The sequence below is a fragment of the Panicum virgatum genome, chromosome 1N, assembly GCF_016808335.1.
Source record: "Panicum virgatum strain AP13 chromosome 1N, P.virgatum_v5, whole genome shotgun sequence".
Classification (NCBI taxonomy): domain Eukaryota; kingdom Viridiplantae; phylum Streptophyta; class Magnoliopsida; order Poales; family Poaceae; genus Panicum; species Panicum virgatum.
This window is the reverse complement of record NC_053145.1, coordinates 8,438,852-8,462,886: the sequence shown is the minus strand read 5'-3', so window position 1 is coordinate 8,462,886 and position 24,035 is coordinate 8,438,852. Positions and strand designations below refer to the sequence as shown.

The 24,035-nt window shown below is 46.9% G+C and overlaps 1 protein-coding gene and 1 pseudogene across 1 annotated transcript; both read left to right on the top strand.

Moving 5' to 3' along the window:
* Positions 1 to 1,898: 1,898 nt before the first annotated feature.
* LOC120653259 (flavonoid O-methyltransferase-like protein Os11g0303600) lies at positions 1,899 to 2,758 on the top strand. Its single transcript, XM_039931034.1, has one exon. It carries the CDS (start codon positions 1,934 to 1,936, stop codon positions 2,756 to 2,758), a length of 825 nt encoding a protein of 274 aa, XP_039786968.1. The 5' UTR covers positions 1,899 to 1,933.
* Positions 2,759 to 3,163: 405 nt separating this feature from the next.
* Positions 3,164 to 7,775, top strand: LOC120653258 (annotated as a pseudogene).
* The last annotated feature ends 16,260 nt before the right edge of the window (positions 7,776 to 24,035 follow it).

The window sequence follows — 24,035 nt, the reverse complement described above, 5'->3', positions numbered from 1 at the left end:
TCATGATCTTCATAGCTCAGACCCTGTTGTTGTGCAGGCGCTGTGATGGCCTAGAAAGATTAGCTTAGCCCATGTAGCATACTAGCTTATAGCTTATTGCTTTTGATAAGCTTACAGTTTTAACAAACTACGGCCGCTTCTGCACTGGAATTCTTAAGCACTCCTCTGCTCTGACTCATCATCGTTGACGCCGACAGTGACTTGCTCTTTCATCGCTCAATTGCACGTCAGTGAGGACTGCGTGCAGCGAATCAGCCGCAGCATGCAACCACTGTGTTCTTTTGACGCTGTTACTAACAGCGTTAATGTTCAATTTGGATGAAGGATGTAAATGAAGCGGTTAACCATAGTTCGAGGACTAAATTGGTCTAAACAAAAGTACAGGGATGGACTTGACCCTTTGCCAAGAGTTTGGGGATGATTTTGCCTATTTTGCCCAATCAAATTAGGTGGAGATCCCAAGAGCTAAAGTTTAATCTTGTCTTATAGGATGTTTGATCCAATTAGGAGGACTAAATATAAATTAAATAAATACTAATTGCAGAAGCCTAGACCTAATTTGTGAGACGAATGAATCTATTATGGTGATATTGTTAATTATGAATTAATTAGATTTGATAGATTCATCTTGTGAATTAGATAGAGATTATATAATTAGTTCACTACTAGAAAACGGGTCTTGGGCACCGGCTGAAAAAGGCCAAAGCCAGGGTTTCCCAACCGGTGCCCCGCAACCGCGACCAATAGCCTCGCCTTAAGACACCGGGTTTTTTCAACCGGTGTCTTAGACTTCCATTGGTACCGGTTGTCATTTATTTTTGTCAAAAATATGCATGCAATGGTGGCTGGGATTCGAACTTGAAAAAACCGGTGTCTTAGACTTCCATTGGTACCGGTTGTCATTTATTTTTGTCAAAAATATGCATGCAATGGTGGCTGGGATTCGAACTTGGGACTTCTTGCGTCACGTGCACCTTTCTTACCATCTCACCTACACATCACTTGTGATGGGAAGAGAGATATTTTTCTTTTAAAGTAACCCTTGGATGAGCCTTAGGTACCGGTTGGTAACACCAACCGGTACCTAAGGCTCTTAAGGTACCGGTTGGTGTTACCAACCGATACCTAAGGCTCATTCATAGGTACCGGTTGATGGTACCACCCGGTACTAATGTAAAAGTTACCATCCGGTACCTATGGTGAGCCTTAGGTACCGGTTGGTGTTACCAACCGGTACCTAAGGCTCATCCATAGATTCCATCAACCCCAAAAGTACCGGTATGAAGATGAACCGGTACCTATGCTAGCATAGATACCGGTTCATTTTGATACCGGTACTTTTAGGGTGGATCTTTGGCTTGTTTTCTACTAGTGGTTTTAGCATTCGTCTACCTTTAACACTTATAATTATCAACTAAACATCCAATGTGATAGGGGTAAAGTTTAGCCCTGCCGGGCCTAAAATGGGTACCGTATGTCTACATCAAAACGGGAAACATGGGCGAACGCAGAATCTTGATTTTTTTTTTTAATTCTCCATGATATCTGGCTGGAGATCCTATCTATTTGTCTAATGCAATTATGCATGTTTTTTTGGCGAAATAATGCCATTTAGCATGTGCGTACATACATTACTGTCGCCTGTCGGTTTGTCTATCTGCCTGCGTCGATGCAGATCTGCAATTAAGGAAGAAAATTAGAACTATTGGTTAGTTAACTCTGTGTTAGCATCAGTGTTCAGTACTACAGCCGGATATTGGCGTGAATTATTCCGATCCATGATCAAGCCAAAGAGCAGGCCATGTGAAGAATGAAGGTATCTGAAGGACAGATGCCATGGCCCATGGGGGTCTATAAATACCTTGCCCTCGATCTGATCATCGCAAGACCAGCTCGATCACACTGCCTCTCAAGCTCCTCAGGTCAAAAAAGCATGGCTCAAAACCATTCCGCTCCGCCCATGATGGCTACCGCCAGCAGCGCTGAGCTCCTGCAAGCTCAGGCAGAGCTCTGGTGCCACGCCATGGCCTACCTCAAATCCATGGCGCTGCAGAGCGTGATCAAGCTGGGGATCCCTACCGCCATCCATCGCTGCGGCGGGGCTGCCTCCCTGTCCGAGCTGCGTGCGCACCTCCCGGTCCCCGCAAGCAAGCTGCCATGCTTGTCCCGCCTCATGAAGCTGCTGGTCACCTCCGGAGTATTCGGGGAGAGCGAGGCAGGCGCGTACTCTCTCACCCCGGTGTCGCGCCTCCTCGTGGAGGACGATGCCGAGGGCAGCCGGACATGCCTGTCGCCGTTCGCGATCCTAGCCTCCTCGCCGTTCCATCACCGATCGTCTCAACGCCTGCCCGAGTGGTTGGAGAAGGAGGAGGGTGATGCCGCGGCGGAGACGCCGTTCATGATGGCGCATGGAGCGGGGTTCTACGGCTATGTCGGCCGTGACTCGGAGTTTGGCGCGCTGTTCAACGAGGCCATGGCCGCCGACAGCCGCGTCACGGCGCAAGTCGTCGTGCGCGAGTGCGGCGAGGTGTTCGCGGGGTCAGCGTCCCTGGTCGACGTCGGAGGTGGGGATGGCACCATGGCGAAGGCCATTGCAAGGGCCTTCCCGCATGTTAGATGCACGGTGTTGGAGCTTCCTCAGCTGGCCGGCAACATGCCGGCGGATGGCATGGTTGAGTTTGTTGCAGGTGACATGATGGAATTTATCCCTCCAGCTGATGTTGTCTTACTTAAGGTACGCATGACTATGATTGAGTAGTACTCCCTCCGTTCCAAATTATAAATCATTCTAAGAATTTTGGAGAGTTAAACCATCTCAAAGTTTGACCAAAATTATAAAGAGAAACACAAAGATTTATGACATCAAATAGGTATACTATGAAAATATAGCTAACAAAGAATCTAATGATACTTAATTGGTATCATAAATATTATTGTCTTGTTATATAAATTTGGTCAAACTTTAAAAACTTTGACTCTCCAAGATTCTTGGAATGACTTATAGTTTGGAATGGAGGGAGTCCTACTTAATAATTTTGTTTGTTTCATCAGTCTTTTTCAAAGCATGTGGTTATGTATCTTACTCATATATACTTGATTTACTTATGTGATTAGCAAATGATGATCTTATTATTACAGTTTGTGCTCCATAATTGGGGGGGTGATGATTGCGTTAGAATCTTAAACCGGGCAAAGGAAGCAATTTCTACCCGAGAACCAAAGGGAAAGGTGGTGATCATAGATACAGTGGCGGGCTTGGCGTCCAGTAAACAAACATTTGAAGCTCAAGGTTTGATGGACATCTGCATGATGCTGCTGACAACGGGCGAAGTGCGGGACGAGGAGAAGTGGCCTTGCAAAGTGTGATCAAGATCGGGATCCCCACTGCCATCCACCGCTGCGGCGGCGCCGCATCCCTGTCCGACCTACAACTGGCTCTCCCGGCCGTCCCTCCAAGCAAATGGCCATGCTTGCTACGCCTCATGAAGCTGCTGGTCGTCTCAGGAATGTTCAGAGAAGACGAGGCAGGCGTGTACTGCCTCACCCCGGTGCCGCGCCTCCTTGTGGAAGAAGAAGGCGTCGGCGGCAGCCAGAGCCAGACATGCCTGTCACAGTTCACGGTCGCGGCCACTTCACCCTTCCACTTCCAGGCGTCTCAGCGCCTGCCCGAGTGGCTCAAGGGTGAGGACGATGATGCCGCCGCCGCCGCAGCAGCAAAGACACCGTTCGCGATGGCGCATGGGGCGGGGTTTTTCGCCTACACGGCCCGTGACTTGGAGTTCGGCGCGCTGTTCAACGAGTCAATGGGCGCCAACAGCCGCTTCGTGGCGGAGATCTTCGTGCGCGAGTGCGGCGAGGTGCTCGCCGGGGTAGCATCTCTGGTCGACGCCGGAGGCGGGGATGGCACCACCGCCAAGGCCATTGCGAAGGCCTTCCCACACGTGAGGTGCAAGGTGTTGGAGCTCCCCCAAGTGGCGGCCAACATGCCGGCTGATGGCATGGTCGAGTTTGTTGCAGGTGATATGATGGAGTTTATCCCTCCGGCCGATGTTGCGCTATCCAAGGTGATGGAGTATGCTGTGTTTGTTTGGCTGTGATTGATGGCCGGTGCTTGTTTTATTATTTTTGTTTCGTTATTTTTGTTTCCAGGTGGACTTGATTGTGATTAGCAAACTATTTTATTTTATTGCAGTCTGTGCTGCATAATTGGAGCGACGAAGATTGTGTCAGAATTTTAAAGCGGTCGAAGGAAGCTATTTCTACTCGAGGACCAAACGGAAAGGTGATGATCATAGATGCAGTGGCAGGGTCGTCGGCGTCCAATAAACAAACATCTGAAGCTCAACTTTTGAGGATGTATGCATGATGCTGCTGACGACGGGTGAAGAGCGAGACGAGGAGAGGTGGCACAGGTTGTTTGTAACAATCCAAAACTTGGAATTCAAATGGAAATACAAAATTTTATTCAAATTTGAACCTTACATGTGGACCCCACATGTCAATCTCTCCCCTCTCTTCTCCCTGTGCCTGTGCCGAGCACCGACGCCTCCCGAAGCTCCCCGCTTCTGTGCGTTGCCGTCGTGGACGATCATCCTGTTTTCCCGGCGAGCTGGGCCACGCGCCAGCCATCCACGACGAGCAAGTGTACTGGAGAACAGGCCGTAGCCAATAGGGAACCGCCGTCGGGCCGTCGCCCATGCCGTGACCGAGCTCCCCGCGGGTCATCGCCACGCGCCGGCCGTCGGGGACGGTTCATCCCCTTTTCCCAGCTGCCTCCGACGTCCAGGATGTTCTTGTCCATCTCTGCAGCTCGAGCTCTGGTTCTCTCACTTCCTGTTCATCTTCTTCTTCCTCCCGACGCCACGAACAGAGCTTGAGCGGCTTGCGTTCGCCGGCCCAATTCGCGAGCTCCTCGCCATGGATCCCAAATCCACTACGCCCGAAGCTCCTCCACCCCCCTAGCGTCCTCCCCAACCCCTCCAATCACAGCCTGACCCCCCACCTCGCCGGGAATCGAAGGTTCCCTGTCCACCGGCGAGCAGGAACGCTTGAAATCCACCTCCACGTCGACAACCTACCCTCGGCCCCTCTCTGCTCGAACTAGGTATGGGAATCGGTCTTCCTCACACCCACGATGCTCATGCTCTCCTTATTCGCCCGCGTTCGCCGGTCAATCGACCGGAACGCCGCCGCGCCGCCGCTCCAGGCCGCCTGGACCGCCGCGAGCTGCCCCTGTATAGTTCTTTGCCGCGCCGCCGGCCGTGTTGGCTCCGCCCAGCCCTACTGGCCGCCAAGCTGCCCTACCCCGCCGCTGCCTTGGCCTATCGCCGGCGAGGCAGGCGCGCCACGCCGCCGGCCATGGCCCTGGTGGCCATGGGTGCTGCCGTGCCACTATTCTTTTGTCAAATGATTTTAGTCTATTTAGTCTGAGACTTGTAAAGTGCCTAGTAAATTAAAGAAAAATGCTATAAATGTGAAACAAATTTTTTTAGATTTGTTAGAGTAAGATCTATAGAGAAAAAATATCCATGATGGCGAAATAACCTTTTTACCCCTGCAAAAATTTAAATTGTGTTTAGTCTTGCTTAATTAGTTTCTATAGATCTGTTAATCTAAAAATTATGAAATTTTTGTAGTAGCTTACTTTAAGCATGAGTGATCCACTGTAAAATTTTCGTATTCATAGGACCTAGTTTAGTACATGTTTATAAAATGTACCTAGCTAGTATATTTGCATAGGGATAAGTAATATCTTTATATATAAGATTCTTTAGAAATCATGAGAAGTAATTTAATAAATGTCTTTGCAAGTCATGTTCTGTTGATATTAAATGATGCTCTAGTTGATACTTAGGTAGATTAGTTGTTCCTAGCACTTAGGGTTTAACTTAATTATCACCATACCTGCGTCATTTTATGTAAATTGTTAATTTGTTTAATATTTATCTTCTAATTACAAAGTCGAGTTGGCATTTACTCATTGTCTCATATGCATACATATAGAATCCGCGACTGAGGCAGTCGTGTACGAGGTGATCGCGGAGCCGCAGGAGCAGACGGAGCCAGTCCCGCAGGAGTTTCGTGACGGCCCGGCCCAAGGCCCAGTGGACACTAGCTCTGAGCAGCAGCCCGCAGGCAAGCCCCGGAGCATGACCTATTACTTTAACTTACGAAATGTTATATCTATATTTACTTGATTATGCATTAAGTTTCTAGGTGAATGAAACCCTAGTTGCATGATTCCTAGGTTCCATTGGTCGGAATACTAGTATGTATATGTCGTTATCCTTGCCATGCTAAAATTTGGATTCGGTAGAAGTCGAGTAATATTCTGTTACTCGCGAGATATAGGATGTCTTTATGATTTGATTATGGAATATTGAAATATGGAGGAAAGGAAAAGAAGTGGAGAGCGGACGGGAATTGTCTAGCCTCGTTTGTGTCGGTTAAGGACCGTACCGTTGTCGGCCCTGCTGATCATATTTGAATTGTACTAACCGCATACCGGGAGTAGAAGGTAGTCGAAACCGGTAAGCCGAGTACTGCCTTACTTCGAAAGTACAGGACTCCTTCCCACCCCTTAGGGCGAGTCGAGTAGTCGCGGAGAATTGGGATGCATGTATTTACTTTTGGTGGTCTCTCGTTGAGCTCGGCTGACTATACGCTGGTGGGGCGGTCCTGTAGTTCGAGGCGAGGAGGGGAAATGGTTGGTTTGTATTGTCCGACGGGGCAAATACGTGCCGTGTTGGTTAGGTCCACCTTGCAAGGTTAAATCGGATCGATTCGCCGTCAGTCGCTCTCGGACATGAGCACCTTGATCCCCGAGTCACATCGTAGTAAGAACATGGAAGTGAATGAGATGATCAGTATAGTAGTACCTAATCAATTGTTTTTCCACACTGATTGGTTTAGAAGTGCAAACCATAGAAAATAGGTATCATTCCTATTATTGAGCTAAAATATTGAAAGTAAGGACTCACTCTTATCTGATTTTCCGCAAAACAACCCACAGCCAGAAAGCCGTGCATGTCTAGATAATGGGCTATGTATACCCATAGCCGGGTAAGTCTTGCGGAGTATTAGTATACTCAGGGTTGTGGCTCAAACTATTTCAGGTCAGGATGAGATCGACTTCTGCCCTTGTTGTGCTAAGTTTATACAGCTTGGCGCGGATGGTTGGGAGGTGGCCGGACCAGATGTTTAGTCCCTGCTAGTTACCGAATTACACACCCGTGAGCTGAGTGTGTGATTCGATACGGCGCTTCATGTATCATAGACGCCAGGTTTCCTAGATCGGACTTGTTTTAAAATAAAGTTGCTCTTGTATATTATTTATGTATTCAAACCAGGTTTGTAGAACTTAATGTACGCTACTCGGTATTGTAATCATATTCATATGTACTCGTCATGTTTGTACTGCCTGCGCTCACCTTCGCGTGGGACTACTGGTGTTTGTTTCGGTCAGAAGGTCCGTTCCGAAAGAGCTATCAAATTAAGCCGTTAAGCTAAATGTGCCTGATGTGTTCAGATGATGGCCATTTAGCTTAATTTTGAGTTTTAATTTGGCGGTTCTGTCACATTGTTCCTGGATGCGGGGTTTAGTGGGTACAAGATTAACCCTATCTTAGGATCTCGTTCACTCATTGAGGTATTTCCATAGAAAATGTAGATAAGCTGCTATGGTGAATAATGTATGTGGTCTATGGTCTTTGCAAGAGTGAAGGACATAGTTTATGTTATTGTATCCTATATACAAATCTTGTATTTATTGTCTTCGATCTGGAGTATATTGAGCAAAAGGTGTATATTACAGCTTGCAAGTTCTTTGCTTGCTTCATTTCACACTTTCATATTTTTAGACAATCAGTCAGCCAACACACTTGCATATTTTTTATTTTTTGGATGGAAATAGGAGGGGGTTTTTAGGCCCTACTTATTATACATTAAAAAAAAGATTACAAAAGTTCCAAGCCGAGAAGAAAGAAAGAAAGAAACAAACAAACAAACAAACAAAAATTATTACAAGAGTGACTGAAACCATTCAGTAATCTTGGGGAAGCACTTTCTTTTACTCTGTGAAGGATAAATCGGTCAGCCAACACACTTCCATATTTAAGTGCACCATGCTCCATCCATGAGTAGTCTTAGGGCATGTACAATCCATAGACGGCTTGCTGTCTGTAAGTAGTATCTAGAATACAGCACACAGATAATAAAATATACAACTCGTACAACCCATAAATGACTTGTTGTCTGTAAGTAGTGTCTAGAACACTACACACAGATAACAAAATAGACAACTCGTACAACGATTTGTCTATTGGGTTGTCTCTTTACTATTTAATACAATATTTGTACATAAATCTTTGGTGATCAAGTGTAACTTGATCTTTATATCCTCTATTATTGCTTGATTGAGAGAATGAAATGATGTATACTGTTTTGTTTGTTTGTGTATTTTTTTACATGTGGAACATAAATTAAAATTTTCAAAATATATGAGAAAAAAAAAGAAAAAAGATTTATTGTTCTCGTGGCCTTATTTCTTCCTGTCTCTATCCTGAAGTCTTGTGGTTCTCCTATCTCCTCCTGGCTCTATCCTCTCTTCTCTCTTCGTTCTCTCTCTCTCTCCTGGTCTGTTACTTCTTTGCACTCAGCCTGGCCGGCCGATGCCACCAGCCTAGCCGGCCCATGCCACCAGCCTAGCCGGTGAAAGTTCAGCGTGGCTCCGCAGCCAGCGGATCTGAGCAACTCGAGCATGGCGCGGGCTGGATGGATCGAGATCGAGATTGCGGCACGGCAACCAACACTGGCGGTGCCCCGGTCGGCCTCCATGGCGACAACATCAGCGGGGCAGCGCGATGGCTGACAGGCCGAGGTTACAGCAACAAGCAACGATCTCCATTCGTGCCAACGACCTCATCCGCACCCGATCCTTGGGTGCCATTGACAAGTTGCAATGCAACGCACAACGGGTAGCGGCGGCGTCGCCTCGCGAGGCGACAAGGGCGCTGTCGCCTCGCTGCGCCGGGGGTGGTTTTGGCAAAATCTACATCTTGCAGACGGCATACGAGCACGCGTTGTACTTGTCCTTAGACCGGCCTGAGGCGTCCGCTAAAGCGTCCGGCGCTGTTCTTCACGAAGCAAAAGTACGGATGTGCTTCGTGCTAACCGATTATCACTGGCGAGCTACGGTTATGTCATGCAAACCTGATACTTTTAAAGAACACTCGCTCAGGAGGAACTACATCGGAGATGATAGGCACCGGCCGGGAGCCGGAAGCCCAACAAGTGGAAGATATCGACATTGTGTGAGATGTGTATGTAGGTTGTAGTCTAGAGATAGGGCGCGTCTGCTAGGTAACAAACATCTTTGCAAACGTCTATAAGTGGTTCTGTGCAGTGGCGGAGCCACCTCTAGGGCGAGCCCGGGTGGCCGCCCTAGGTCCTTCTAGACGAGGTCCAGAGCATACTGTTAACAGCGGAGATAGTGGGGAACAATAAGTAGCATGGATCTAAGGAACATAGAAAGAACAGAGGAGAACAAAAAATTAGCTTTCAGAAGACAGATTACTTGCGTAAGGAGTAAGAGTTCATACAAGTTGTTTGATACCCTTCCTACTCATATGCACTCAGTATTTTAACCAGCAACTCTTTTGCATTTATATGGGCTGGGCTTGATACGTGTGCGCAGACACATCTAGCGAACCCATTCGCTTCCACCAAAACTAACACTAGGCTTCCTGGTGCGGGGGCTCATAGTAGTAGATGCTTCCTCCGGTTCGTGGGTGCTGACAATATCCCCCCATTCTCAACTCCGGTAGGGATCATGACGGTGCGATGGTGCCCCCCTCCCTCGAACGCGAGGACGATGGTCCTCTACCGCCGAGAGTCGCGAGACTCAGATTGGTCCATTGGAGCACTAGGAGAGAGGACTTCATGATCTCGTGGGCCGTTCGGTTGAGTGGGCTGCAGCCTCTTAAGAGGTTCAGTCTAGCCCATTGGAGCACTAGGAGAGAGGACTTCATGATCTCGTGGGCCGTCCGGTTGAGTGGGCTGCAGCCTCTTAAGAGGTTCAGTCTAGCCCCAGACCAACGTTGCGTCTTCTTGCCACTAGACGCCACTAGCAACTTTGACAGTTCACCATCCCCCCTGCAGTCCCGCTCAGGCACTCACGCCGACGCATTGCTGTCGTTGCGCGATGGCGCTCCGCGTCCGTCCTTCCTGCAACCCCGACTCGACACCCACCAGCCGTGTCAGCGGATCCCGTGGCCGTGCACCGCTGCCGCGGGCGCCTGCAACCGGGCAGCATGCCTCGGCGCCTCACTTTGACTGTGCAAAAGTTTTGACGTAGAACTCCGCCATAGATCATTTCTTGCGCTGGCTGCGCCACTGGTTCTGTGCAGGAAGAATGGCAAATCAATACCAGAGAGAAAATCATATCGGCAAACAAATTTATCTGCATAGTTCCACTTGACTCGTGTGCAAAAAATCAATATTGTATATCTAAACCCCATAAAATATTATTTTTATCATATCTTTTATGATTCACGGTGGGCCTCAAAACGGAAATACTACACCCATATTTTATCTTCCTCAGATTCTTTTATGAACAGAATATTCTGTTTTTTTCTCACTATTACAGAATGACTAATTTGTATCGGTTCCTAACCCTTTTTAGTTCGGGTTCCGACAATCGGGACTAATGGCCCATGAAAAGGCAAAAAAGTTTCTCCCACCTAAGATTCGTAATCAAGACCATTGTTTTGGTTGGATGAGATGTCTTTCCTTTAAACTAACCCGTGAAAGACCTTTTATTCATGATTGGAGCTACCAACGGGACCAAAAGCTCTTTTAGTCCGGATTGGAGCAACCAACCGGAACTAAGAGGTAATCCTTTAGTCCCGGTTAATAATGTTAACAACCGGAACTAAATGTTTAGAACTTTTTATCCTAGTTGGAACCACAAACCGGAACTAAATGGTGACTTTTAGCCCCGTTTGGTGGCTCTAATCGGGACTAAAGGGTCATTCCGTCTCCTAATTGTTAGACCTGGAACTAGTACCAAAATTAGTTTCGAACCCAATTATGGGCGGAATAAATGGCAAGAACCAAAGACATAGTCCGTAGTAGTGTCCCTTCTCTCTAATCACTCTGATCGACAGCTCCAGCACCCTCCAGCCCAATAATGTTTTCCTCTCACACCGCTCCAGCACCAACTTCCAGCCACCAGTCAGCTAATAATATTTTTCTCTCACACCACTCCAGCCACTGGCTTCAGCTCCAACCCAGCGAACAGAGTCAATGTGAGGATAGAGATCCGTATCATCTATTTCTCTAATATGATATTACACGTGTTTGCGCTTGCGCACACACTATATTATTATTATTATCCTGCAGCTGCAAATCGCTTGGCTAAAAAAAAAGTCTTGGCCCGTGTTCAGTTCCATAATTCCAAATTCCAAAAAAAATTTCGGCATCCGCATGGAGACTTAAATCTAGACGAAAAAAAAACACATTGCGACTGCTGTCTGTAAATGGCGAGACGAATCTAATGAACTTAATTAGGCTGTAATCAGACGCTAAATTGCTACAGTAAACAACCTCTAATGACGGATTAATTAGACTCATTAGATTCGTCTCACGATTTACAGACGAGTTCTGTAATTATTTTTGTGATTAGTCTATATTTAATACTTCAAATATAAAAAGATGTATTTTTAAAAATTTTACAACGCGAAACCAAACGGGGCCTTGCCGTCCAACTGGATGCGCGCGCCGGCGCGAGTAACAGGCGGAGGCCGCTGTTCCATCTGTCCCTATCTCCGACAATTTGCAGGCGAAATATCTCCTGGATCTCTCCGTACGCTGGCACAGGCTTGGGCATGTGCTGCTGAGACGGCACGCACCACCTGATGCTGCCGCCATGTGAGGATACTAGATAGCAGATCGCCTGAATCAGCGCGTGTTTGGTTACCTCGATCAGGCAACAAATCTTTGTTTTTATTTGGTTTTCTGAACAAGTGCTCGAGGCAGACTTTAGTCATGCTGTGTACAGCTCGAGCCAGGCTTGCGATAAACGTGGGAATCGAGCATTCCTCTCGAGCTAGGTTCGGCCGATGCAAGATATGATCCAAACGTGCAGATTGAAATGCAAAAAGCATGAGAAACAAAGCGTAACGGGGTAATCAAACACCGGCTTCAATGAATCTGAGTACTCAGCCCTTGTTTAGATGCGTAAAAGAAGGCTGGCTGTAAAGTATTGTATCATTTTTGTTTGTATTTGATAATTATTGTCCGGTTATATGTTAACTAGACTCAAAAGATTTATTTCGCAAATTATAAATAAACTGTGTAATTAGTTATTTTGTTTAGTTATATTTAATACTTCATGCATATGCATGAGTTCAAAGATTCTATGTAATGTGGAATCTTGTAAAATTTTGGAATTTTGAAATGAAGGGATCACATGCATGCAACCAATCGGGCTCTGGAGAGCCTGGTTCATTGGTGCTACGAGACTGAGGACATCCACCCATCCAATCACGCCTCAGTTGATCGACGACCACGCCCACCAGGTCCAGCAGCCGGCGTTGGGTTGGCGCGAATCTGGGGTGCTGGGATCTTGGAACGGAGAGAGATCGAGAGGCTGATAGCTCGCTTCCGGTGCTCGGCATTGCTCCCGTCGGCCTTGTTGTTCGGTGAGAGAGGATTATAAGTAGGAAAAAGTATTTTCTATCTCCTTCAACTTTGGACCGAATCCGCTTTTCTTTCTTAGATCACAAAACCGGTTATTTAGACTCCTCGAACTTCCGAAACCGTTCGTGCGACATCCTTTGAGCGGTTTCAGGGTGACATGGCAGCGGTTTTCTCTTTTTTATATTTATTTTGACTGAATCTTTGAAAAATCATATTAAATCACAAAAAAAAATCATAAAATAGAAAATCTAATTTTGTTAGACTCCACATGAGTAGATCTATACAGTGAACATATTATATGGTATACTTTAGTATAAATTTTTTGCTGTAATTTTATATATATACGTTTCTGTAATTAATTTATAGATACAGTTTCTGTTGTCTAATTATGGTAAAAATTTTATAGTGGGCTAATCATTATATGGTGGTGCTGTAGTAAAAATGTTATAACTATGGGATCATGTATGACTGAGATATAGATTTATCTATATAAACTTAGATAAATTTAGACGAATCAATAGATAAACTTAGATAAATCTATATCTCAGTCATACATGATCCTATAATCATAAAATTTTTACTATAGCTCCACAATATAAAGATTAGCTCACCATAAAAATTTTACCATAATTAGACAACGGAAACTATATCTATAAATTAATTACTGAAAAGTATATATATAAAATTACAGTAAAAAATTGTACTAAAGTATACTATATAATATGTTCACTGCATAGATCTACTCATGTGGAGTCCAACAAAATTGGATTTTCTATTTTATGATTTTTTTTATAATTTAATATGATTTTTTAAAGATTCGTTCAAAATAAATATAAAAGAAAAAGAGAAAACCGCTGCCACGTCACCCTGAAACCGCTCAAAGGAGGTCGCGCGAACGGTTTCGGAAGTTCGAGGAGTCTAAATAACTGGTTTTGTGGTCTAGGGATGAAAAATGAATTTGGTCCAAAGCTGAGCGAGGCGGAAAGGACATTTTCTTTATAAGTATGATGCCATTCCAGCCCGGTCCATTCTGCAGTCGAAGCCAGTTGGGCCGGTGCTCTGTATACTGCTGGGCCGTCCATGCCCATGCAAAGCGGCACTTACAGCCCAACTTCCCCACTACCCCTGGTCCTCCTGTCCACTTTATGACTGTGACCCCTCTCCTTGCCTACAAATTCTGAAACACGTGGAGAACAGCTGCAGAAGTGACTGACGGAGCGAGCGTTTATCCACCTGCTCCCCACCCCCCCACCTCTGGAGATAACGCTCCCTGGCCAAGCCGGAGCCAGTGCGTCGGTCTCTCTCCGAGCGACGCCGCGAGCGCGAAGTGTGAACTCCCTCTCACCCGGTGGTGTCGCACCGGGCAGCGGCAGCGACGGCGACAACCCAGCTCTGTTATTTACCCCACTTGAAATCCCCGGCGACCATGTCCATGTGCGATCCGAGATTAAGGATGTGTTTTAGATCACTTTGCCAAAAATTTTGGAAAGAGAATCTTATTAATTTGAAGTACTTCCTCCGTTCCAAATTGTAGTTCGTTTGAATTTTTTTTGACTCCAAATTTGACCACTCGTCTTATTCAAAAAATTTATGCAGATATAGTCAAATTTAAGTCATTATGAAGGACCTTTTGTTAATAAAACATGCCACAACAAAAGAAGTGACATTTTGCATAAAATTTTGAATAAGACGAGTGGTCAAACTTGGGGTTGAAAAAGTCAAACGAACTACAATTTGGAACGGAGAGAGTATTAAATAAAGTATATTTACAAAACTTTTTACACGGATGGATTGGAAATCGCGAGACGAATCTAACGAGCCTAATTAATTTATGATTAATATATAATTAGCAAATGATTAATGTAGCACCGCTATTGCAAATCTTGAATTAAATAGGCTCATTAGATTTATCTCACGATTTACAATTCATTCATGCAAAAAATTTTATAAATATATTTTATTTAATACTCTATGTATATATATTTAAATATTCGATGTGACCTTTTTGTGTGTAAAAGTTTGAAATCTAAACAAACTCTAAAGAAATGTCTCTGAGCCGAGCGATCGGCGGCCGGGCCGGCTCCCTTTTCCGAGGCCTGACGCCGACGGCGGCGGGGTGGCGGTTCGAACAGCTGGATCGCCGGCCTGCCAGAGAGACGGACAACAAGAGGGAGCGGGGCGCGGCTCTCCCATGCAGGGCACAGACGGCGACGCGTGCCTGGCCGCGTGGACCGCGGCGCGCCGCGTAGGCGTATGCTGGCTGCAGCGCTGCGTGGCCGGGGCGGTCTCCCCCTAGAGTCTCTGACTACCGACCGCGACGGGGGCAACGGGCATGGGCTTGGTCCGTCGGCGGGCACCCGGCAGCCGCCGGCCGGCGGCCGTCTCGCTCCGCGCCGTTCGGTCCCCCCGGTGCGCCTTCCTGCGGCGCCGGCACGGCAATGGAGGCGGCGCAGCGGCTGGCCGCCGCCGCCCGCCGGCCCGCCCGCTTTGGGGCTTTCCGTTGGACGGCCGCCATGTCCACGTGACGGCAGATCGGGTGCGCCCGCCGCCGCCGAACGTAACCGATCTCCGGACACGGAAGTGGGCAGGCGCGCCATGCGCTTCAGTCGGACTCGGTTTCCGGTGGGCGGTGGCGATTCCTGCCATGCGGATGCCGGCGCTAGCTGGAAACTTCCTGCCATTACCCTCTGTCGTCACTGGTTACACAATTCTGTCGTCGTGACAAGTGTTTGTTGCGGAGCTCATCATGCATGCATCGACCAACTTGGGTCAGTTCTTTACATGTAAACGCAAAAAAACCGTAAACGCATTAAAGTGAAAAGGAATTTTACTAATTTGAAGTACTAAATGAAGTCTATTTACAAAACTTTTTGCATGGATGGGCTGTAAATCGCGAGACGAATCTAATGAGCCTACTTAATCCATGATTTACAACAGTGATACTACAGTAACAATCCGCTAATTATTGATTAAATATGGATTAATTAGCATCATTAGATTCGTCTCGCGATTTACAACCCATCTATGCAAAAAGTTTTACAAATAGACTTCATTTAATACTTCAAATGCCCTATTTACATCTTTACAAGTTTTTGCAAAATGAACTAAACACACCCTTGCTCGTAGACAAACCACGCCAGATTAAGAAGGGTTATTAGCAGGGTCCTAGCTGAGCAAGTTGGTCGGAAGAGTCACAGGTGTACTACTCTGGTACCTTCACACGGTCAGTAGAGTTAGACTCTTTACACGAACAGAAGAAAATAGCACCAACAAGAGACAGTGAAAAAGCAGTTTTTTTTCCTTGCCGTCAAGCTTTGTATGCTCTGATCACTATTTTTTTCTTAAAAAAATTGTGAAATATTTGTCACCGTCAGTGGTTAATAACTCCAAAAGCGGAAGTAATTATGTGTTACCGTTCTTAAGACTTTGCCAAATTAATAAACACTTGCCGGTGGTACGCAATTAACACCGTCTCGGCGTCGTCAGTAACAAGTGAGGCGGATCGAGCGTATCTCTACTAATCACTTAACAAAACCGGGGAGGATGCAGTCGTACAAATCATCAATCCACTGGGTGATTAGACAAACAAATCCCCACCATCAAGTGGTGGATTATTAAGTTTGTTAGGCTGCTGGCATGAAGGAGCCTTGCTAGTGGTGGTATTATATTTAGCACCACGCACCTGGACTGGTTGGATGAGTGGAGACGGAGAGGATAGGCGAGAATCCCGAGAGGATCCGTGGCTTGGGTGGACGGGCGGGTGCAGCGCATCTGGCCGGGTTGGGGGATTGGGTGGGTGGGGTAGGCGGGGGGAGAGGGAAAGGCCGGTGGGCCCCGCGCAAACGCGTGGGGAGGCTAGGTTCGTTGCACGCGCGTGGCCGCGGGGTAGGGAGTGAGGGTGACGAAAAACGTGCGTGACGCGCTGGGATGGGCGTTTCTCTTTTTTGAAAACGGGAACTTTATTTCTTGTTCAACCTGTTTTCGTTTTCGCGGTGTTCCTAAATGGGGAATCTCATCAGAGAGAACTGTTTTTTTCCTGGTTTACGTCCTTGTATAAATTGGATATTGGTGCTCGGAGAGGAACGGGTGCCTAAAAGGTTGGAATGGAAGAGGCATGAGAGTACTTATTTTAAGGCAAATGGTAGACAGTTTTATTCGAAATATTTCAGTTTGCGATGATTAAAGTAACGCACGCGCGCAAAGAAGATTCTCCCAGGCTTAGAACAGAAAAAGCTCAATTTATTTTTGGACATAAATTCAGTGCTAGGTCCGTTGCGTAACTCCCTCTCTGCATGCGTTTCGAAACCTACCTAGCATGAGCAGCCACTATTTATTAGTATGAGATAAATAACTTAACGTTTGATGAATGCTTTTTTTTTGAACTAGTAAGATTAGTGACAACTTAGCCCTAATTTAGTTGTTCGGTCAGGCTCGGCTTGAGCCTATTTTGCATAGATCTATTTCTTTCTGTTTCACGTCCAAACACTCAAAAATTCATCTCCATTTATCTAAACACTAATTAATTTGTCCCGAACATCACATATTTAAAAACAATATTAATTTCTATTATTATTTGGAATAATATACTTTACATACATGCTAGTAAGGCGGCGAACAAAATCATAAATATAATTCTTATGGTTCACTTTACACCTAAAGTATTTTTTTAAAAAACTTTATATTTGAAGTTATGAAAGTTGCGGTTTTTCTAACTTCTACCAAATGTCCGCTCTCGAGACCCTCATGTCAACTATGTTTACAATAGGAAAAAGTCCATATTTCAACCTCCAACTATCACCTTCGTCCGATTTTCAACCTCAAACTGCAAAACCAGACATCTTGCACCATTAAACTGTTAAAACTGGACCAAATACTCCCTTAACCCAAACCACTTGGTTTTGATCCGACGTGGCAGATGGTTTTGATCCACGTCACCAATGCATGTGGCACACCCTTTCTCTCCCTGCACTCACCAGCCACGAATGTCCGCCTTCCAGACGCCGGCTGCCGAGCTCTGCTCTCCCCCGCGCACCGGCGGCCAGATTCCGCCCACCTAGCTCCTACCTCGCCCCTGCCCGCGCCAGCAGCCCTCATCTCCACGCACGTCGGTGACCTGCGCCTGCTCGAGATCCCTGCTCGCCCGCGCTAATAGATTCCACCTCACCCCGTGCCACCCCTCTGGGACCTCACAGGCCTGCTCAAGCTCCACCGTCGAGCGGCCGCGCGGACGATGCCGAGCTGCGCAGGGGCAGCTGCACAGACAGTGGGGGCGTAGGCGCGGCTGTGCAGGGCTACAGGCCTAGGATGGAGGTGGTGCAGAAACGGCTGCCGTGGGCACAGGACGGCGGCGCCGCCACCCGCCGATGGAGAGCAGAACGAGCGGTCTCCTCGCTGGCCTCACGCGCCGCGCGGCCCGGCCAGTGGCCTCGCGCGTCCCCCGCACCGGTCTCACGCACAGCCCGCCGGGGGCCTCGCGGGCCGCGGCCACGGCAGCCGCATCGGCGTGATGTACTGCCCGCCTGGTGGCCTCGCTTGCTCGCGGCCACTGCGGCCGCGCGGACGGCCTCGCGCAAGTGTTGGCCGCCGGCCACTGCTCGCCTGTGCTGCACGACCTCCTCGTGCTCCTCTCCCTCCTCTCCACCAACCAGCGCCGCTAGCGAGACCATGGGCATGATGCTCCGCCTGCAGCGCGAGAAGGCCGATTTCACCTCCCATGGCCGAGCCTCGCTTCACTGGAGAAATTCGACGCCGATGAAGCATCTCCATCCAATTCCTTGCGCCACCAGCTCCCTTGGGTAGCCACGGATCCATTTGTGTCGTTCCTGAGCTAAATCAGTCACCGGAGCCCCGAGTTCTCGGTCATCTCCTTCATCAGCCCGCCGCCGCGCAGAAAGGGGCAGACTGCCGGTGAGCCATGCCTTCCCGGGGTTCCGGGCCATCACTTGTTGGTTTGTGGGGTTAAGTCGAGCGCGTGGGTGGTGTAGAAGCCTCCTATCGGCCTGTTCCGTGCCCCGGGTGGCCGGAACGCGAGTGCCGCCATGCTCGCGGGCCGCGGCCATGGACGCCGCCGTGGAGCTTGGTGCTCCGGCCATCCAGGGACCCGGCCAGGTGTGCAGCGTGATCAGTTGGTCGTGACGGAGCTTTAGGTGTTGCATGTCATCGTCGGGAGGGCCTGTAGCTCCGAGTCGTCGCGAGCCGAGCTTTGGCTGACCGCCGGCGATGGTGCGCGCAGCATTAAGGTGGCGCGGTGAGGGAGACAGGTAGCTAGTGAGGTTTTAGAGTGGTGTGAAGGAGCTTGCAGAGGGGTTGCTGGCGCCGGTTTCGCCGTAGCTCGGCATGGCGTCGTAGCCCGTACGTCGCCGGTGATGGTGCCGCCGCGGAAGAGACAGAGAGAGTGTTGACTGGGCAAGTAGCGCCACGTCGACGGGTGACGTGGCTTAAAACCGGAGCGGAGTGAATTCGGTTTAGGGGGTATCATGTCCGGTTTTGATAGTTCAATGGTGTATGATGTTTGGTTTTACAGATCGAGGTTAAAAATCGGACAAGGGGTTGAAATATGGACTTTACAATATTCTGCAAGAAAAGAAAATAAAGCAACATGAAGAAACCTTGCGAGCCACCAAACGAAGATTATCCTTATACCAAGAAGAAACGAAGTGAATCCAACTGAGTGCCTTCTCGAGTGTTCCTGAGTGAACAGTAGAGAGTGGCGTTTTCTCCACCTTTGTTCTTCCCCACGACAATCTCGATCCAGGAGATCGAAAGGGGATCCTGCAGGCATCCGCTCGGATCGCGCTGCTTGTCGGGTGAGGTCTCTATTGTAGTTCTGTCACTGTTTTTGCTTTCCCCACATTCTGCCATCTCCACGAGACTGGTTTTGATTCGGGATGAACAAGGGGTGATCCTAGCATCACTTCCCGTCCTTGGTCAAAGCCTAGATTCGTGGTGCTGAGTGGTAGCTGTGTTGTGGGGAAGCAGGAAATGGAGAAGAAGAGTGCAGTCTTGGAGAAGGGAGAGGGCTCCCTGTCGACTCCTAGAGCTGATAGAAGGAAGGAGATGCCGCAAGGATTGGAGCAGCAGGTTTCGGATTTGTTCGGTAAGCTTAACCTGACTGCAAAAGAGAAGAATACTCTAGTTCTGGAGGATGCCGAGGATTCCGATTTAGCTTTGGTAAATCATGTAGTGATTGGAAAGGTGCTTGCACCCAATCCTATGCAATTGCAGACGATTATGTCTGCTATGCGACCTGCTTGGGGCAACCCAAGGGGTTTGGCAGCGAGAATGGTGGGAGATAACCTTTTCATTGCTGAATTTGAATCTGAATTTGACAAGAGCAGAGTTCTTGAGGGTTCTCCATGGTACATTGGCCGGCAAGCTGTAGGTAGACAAACTGTTATTTTGCAGGACTTTAACTCTGATATGCGGCCAACTGATGTTAGCTTTAATGAAATGGCTATTTGGGTGAATATCCTAAATCTTCCCCTTGGGTTAAGGAATGAGAAATGGGGTTTCGAGATAGCAGGTAAGATTGGGAAGGAGGTGTTGAAAGTTGATGTGGATGAACAGAAAAGGGCAGTTGGAAAAGAACTAAGAGCAAGGGTGGTTATTCCTTTAAATGAGCCACTGCCACGGGGAGTATCTGTGTTTTCATCAAGGAGACAAAGAAAAGAATGGTATGATGTGGTGTATGAGAGACTTCCGTATTTCTGCTTCTCCTGTGGTATTATTGGCCATTCAGAAATTGAATGTCCCACACCAGCCATGCGTGATGATAAAGGTTGTTTGCCATATAGTGAGAAATTACGTGCACCTGAAGATAGAAGATTGAAGTACCAAAGTGAATGGCATGGCCAGGGAGACACCTCACCTAGGAAAAGTAATTCTTCAGGAACATGGGGAGGTTCTGGTAGGAAAAAGATGATCTCAGAAAAAAGTAATGATCACAACAAGGTTTGTAATAGGGAAGACGAGGATCAGGATGGCAATGGAGTGTCTTCACCAGATTGGGACCAAGAATCTGACACAAAGCATGCAGGATCTTGTGGCGTATGATAAAGAAATTATCTCTCTCACGAAAAAACGTAAGTCTGATAAGAGAATGGAAGGACAGGGAAGGAATATCATGGAAGTTGAGAATTTATCTTTGGCCTTGATGCCACACACACAAAGCGGTGGGGACCTTCAAGAAAAGAGGGGTACTAAGGAGGTTATCGATGGCTCAAAGAAGATGAAAAAAGAAAACGCGGGGCTGCTGGAGCAGCTCCGCGCACAAAAATGAAGCTTATAAGCTGGAACTGCCGTGGGTTGGGGAATGCCTCGGCAGTTCGAGGGCTTCTGGATCTCCAGAAGCGTGAATCCCCAGACATTCTCTTTCTGTCTGAGACAAAAATGGACTGGAGGAGAATAGAAAAATTTCGCTGGTGGTTACAAATGCCAAATCTAGTGGTGAAGGACTGTATGGGCTGCAGTGGTGGTCTTGCTCTGTTCTGGAGAAGAGATGTAGATTTAACCTTGATGAGTATTTCAAAATATCACATGGATGCTGTGGTGAAGGAGGAGGATGGACATGTATGGCGTCTCACTGGGATTTATGGGGAGCCAAAAGCAGAAGAGACGGAGAAAACATGGCGATTGATGCGAATATTGAATAATTTGTACAAGAAACCATGGCTGTGTTTTGGAGATTTTAATGAAATTCTTTTTGGGTATGAGAAGGAAGGGGGGCAGCCTAGGGCTGCATCATGCATGGAGCGATTCAGAAACACTTTGGAGGATTGTGGCCTTGAAGATCTGGGATGTGAGGGCGACATGTTTACTTTGAGGAATAATCATCATAAGGCAGCAGGATATATTAAAGAAAGGCTTGATAGAGCTGTTGCATGTAATGAATGGAGAGGCATCTTTCCTCTTGTGCGTGTTATTAATGGTGATCCACGAAATTCAGATCATAGGCCAATAATTGTTGAATGTGGAGAGAAAGAAAACAGTAATAGCTTTGTCATTCGTGATGTATCTCCCAAGTTTGAGGCAAAATGGCTGGAGGAGGAGGGTTGTTGGGAGAAAGTGCAAAGCGCTTGGACTGAAGCCATGCAGGCTGGGGAGGTTAATATGTTGTTTATACAAAAGAAAATCCTGGGGGAGTTGCAAAATTGGGACAGGAATGTTCTAGGTGAATTGGGGAGGAGAATTAGTAAAGCAAAGAAGGAGCTCGAGGCATGTAGAAGAAGGTGTATAAATCAGGAAAATGTGAATCGAGAGCATGTGTTGCGATACAAGTTGGAGGGATTACAAGATCAGCTACATGTTTATTGGAAACAAAGAGCTCATACATTATGGCTGACAAAAGGGGACCGTAATACAAGATTTTTCCATGCATGTGCTTCTGAGAGGAAGAGGAGGAACTTTATCAAGAGCTTAAAGGGAGATGATGGTGACATGGTGACAGGGAGGAGGCTGATACCTTTTATAGCTAACCACTATGAAAATCTCTTCTCTTCCTGTGCAGGTCAAAGAACTGAAGTTCTCTGTTGTGTAGAAAGGAAGGTATCAAGACAAATGAATGAGACCCTCATCAAAACTTTCACGGGAGAAGAAGTGGAGGAAGCCCTAAGGAGTATCAGGGATCTAAAAGCCCCAGGACCAGACGGGATGCCTTCAGTCTTCTACAAAAGGTTCTGGTCATTGGTGGGTGAACAAGTGAAGAAGGAGGTCCTAGCTGTGCTAAATGGAGGTCCCATGCCGCAGGGCTAGAATGATACAGTCATTGTGCTTATCCCTAAGGTAAAAAATCCTACTCAACTTAAGGATTTACGTCCAATCAGTTTATGCAATGTCCTATATAAATTAATTTCAAAAGTTCTTGCAAATTGTTTAAAGAAAATTCTGCCGGATATCATTTCTTATTCACAAAGTGCTTTTGTGCCGGGAAGATTAATAACTGATAATGTGCTCCTTGCATATGAGATGACCCATTATTTGAGAAACAAAAGGACTGGAAAGGAAGGTTGTGCAGCTATCAAACTTGATATGAGTAAAGCTTATGATAGAGTCGAGTGGAAATTTTTGGAGAAAATGATGTGATAGAGTCGAGTGGAAATTTTTGGAGAAAATGATGAGGAAATTGGGATTTGCGCATAGGTGGATAGAGATGGTTATGAAATGTGTTACCTCTGTGAGATATAGGATCAAAGTTAATGGGGTGTACACTGAACCTTTTAGACCGCATCGTGGGCTTAGGCAGGGAGATCCTCTATCTCCATATCTTTTCATCCTGTGTGCAGAGGGTCTCTCTAGCCTAATTAAGAGAGCAGAAGAAAAAGGAAATATCGAAGGAATTCGTATATGTCGGGGCGCTCCTGCTATCAGCCATTTATTCTTTGCGGATGATACATTGATGCTGATCAAAGCTTCAACTTCTCATGCTGAATGCCTGCAGCATATATTAAGTTTATATGAGGATGTGTCAGGTCAAATGGTAAATAAAGAAAAAACATCCATTATGTTCAGCCCTAATACATCAAAACATGTGAGGGATCATGTATTGACAGCGCTGGGTGTTGAGCATACTGCAAAAAATGAAAAGTATCTAGGCCTGCCAATATACATTGGAAAATATAAGCAGCGCATGTTCGAGCACATCAAGCAAAGAATTTGGGCAAGAATTCAAGGTTGGCAAGAGAAACTCCTATCCAGAGCAGGGAAGGAGATTATGATTAAAGCGGTAGCACAAGCTATACCAACGTATGCCATGTCATGTTTTGACCTAACAAAAGGTTTGTGTGAACAGATCTCTTCAATGATAGGGAGATACTGGTGGAATCAACAGGACAAAGAAAATAAGATTCATTGGGTAAGCTGGGAGAAAATTACAAGAACAAAGCGGAATGGTGGTCTCGGCTTCCGAGATTTGCATATTTTTAACATAGCTATGTTAGCCAGGCAAGCATGGCGACTATTGATGGTTCCAAATGCTTTATGCTCTCAAGTCCTTCGGGCTAAATATTTTCCAACAGGAAATTTACTAGAAGCTAGGCCGAGGGGAGGAATGTCCTATACATGGCGAAGTATTCTGAAGGGTCTGCAACTTTTGAAGGACGGTTTGATTTGGAGGGTTGGTAATGGCAAGACAATTAATATTTGGAAGGATCCATGGATTCCCCGAGGGGATACAAGAAGGGTCATCACCCCAAAAGGTGCCTCCATCCTCCAGAAAGTTGAAGAGTTGATTAATCCGGCCACTGAAGATTGGGATGAACAGCTAGTGCGAGATACATTCTATGAAGAAGATGCAAATATCATATTGTCACTACCGATCTCTGTTGAGACAGAAGATTTCT

Excerpts from the sequence above, each read along its gene's own strand:
- LOC120653259 (XM_039931034.1), top strand. The coding sequence starts at position 1,934 with ATGGCTCAAAACCATTCCGCTCCGCCCATGATGGCTACCGCCAGCAGC.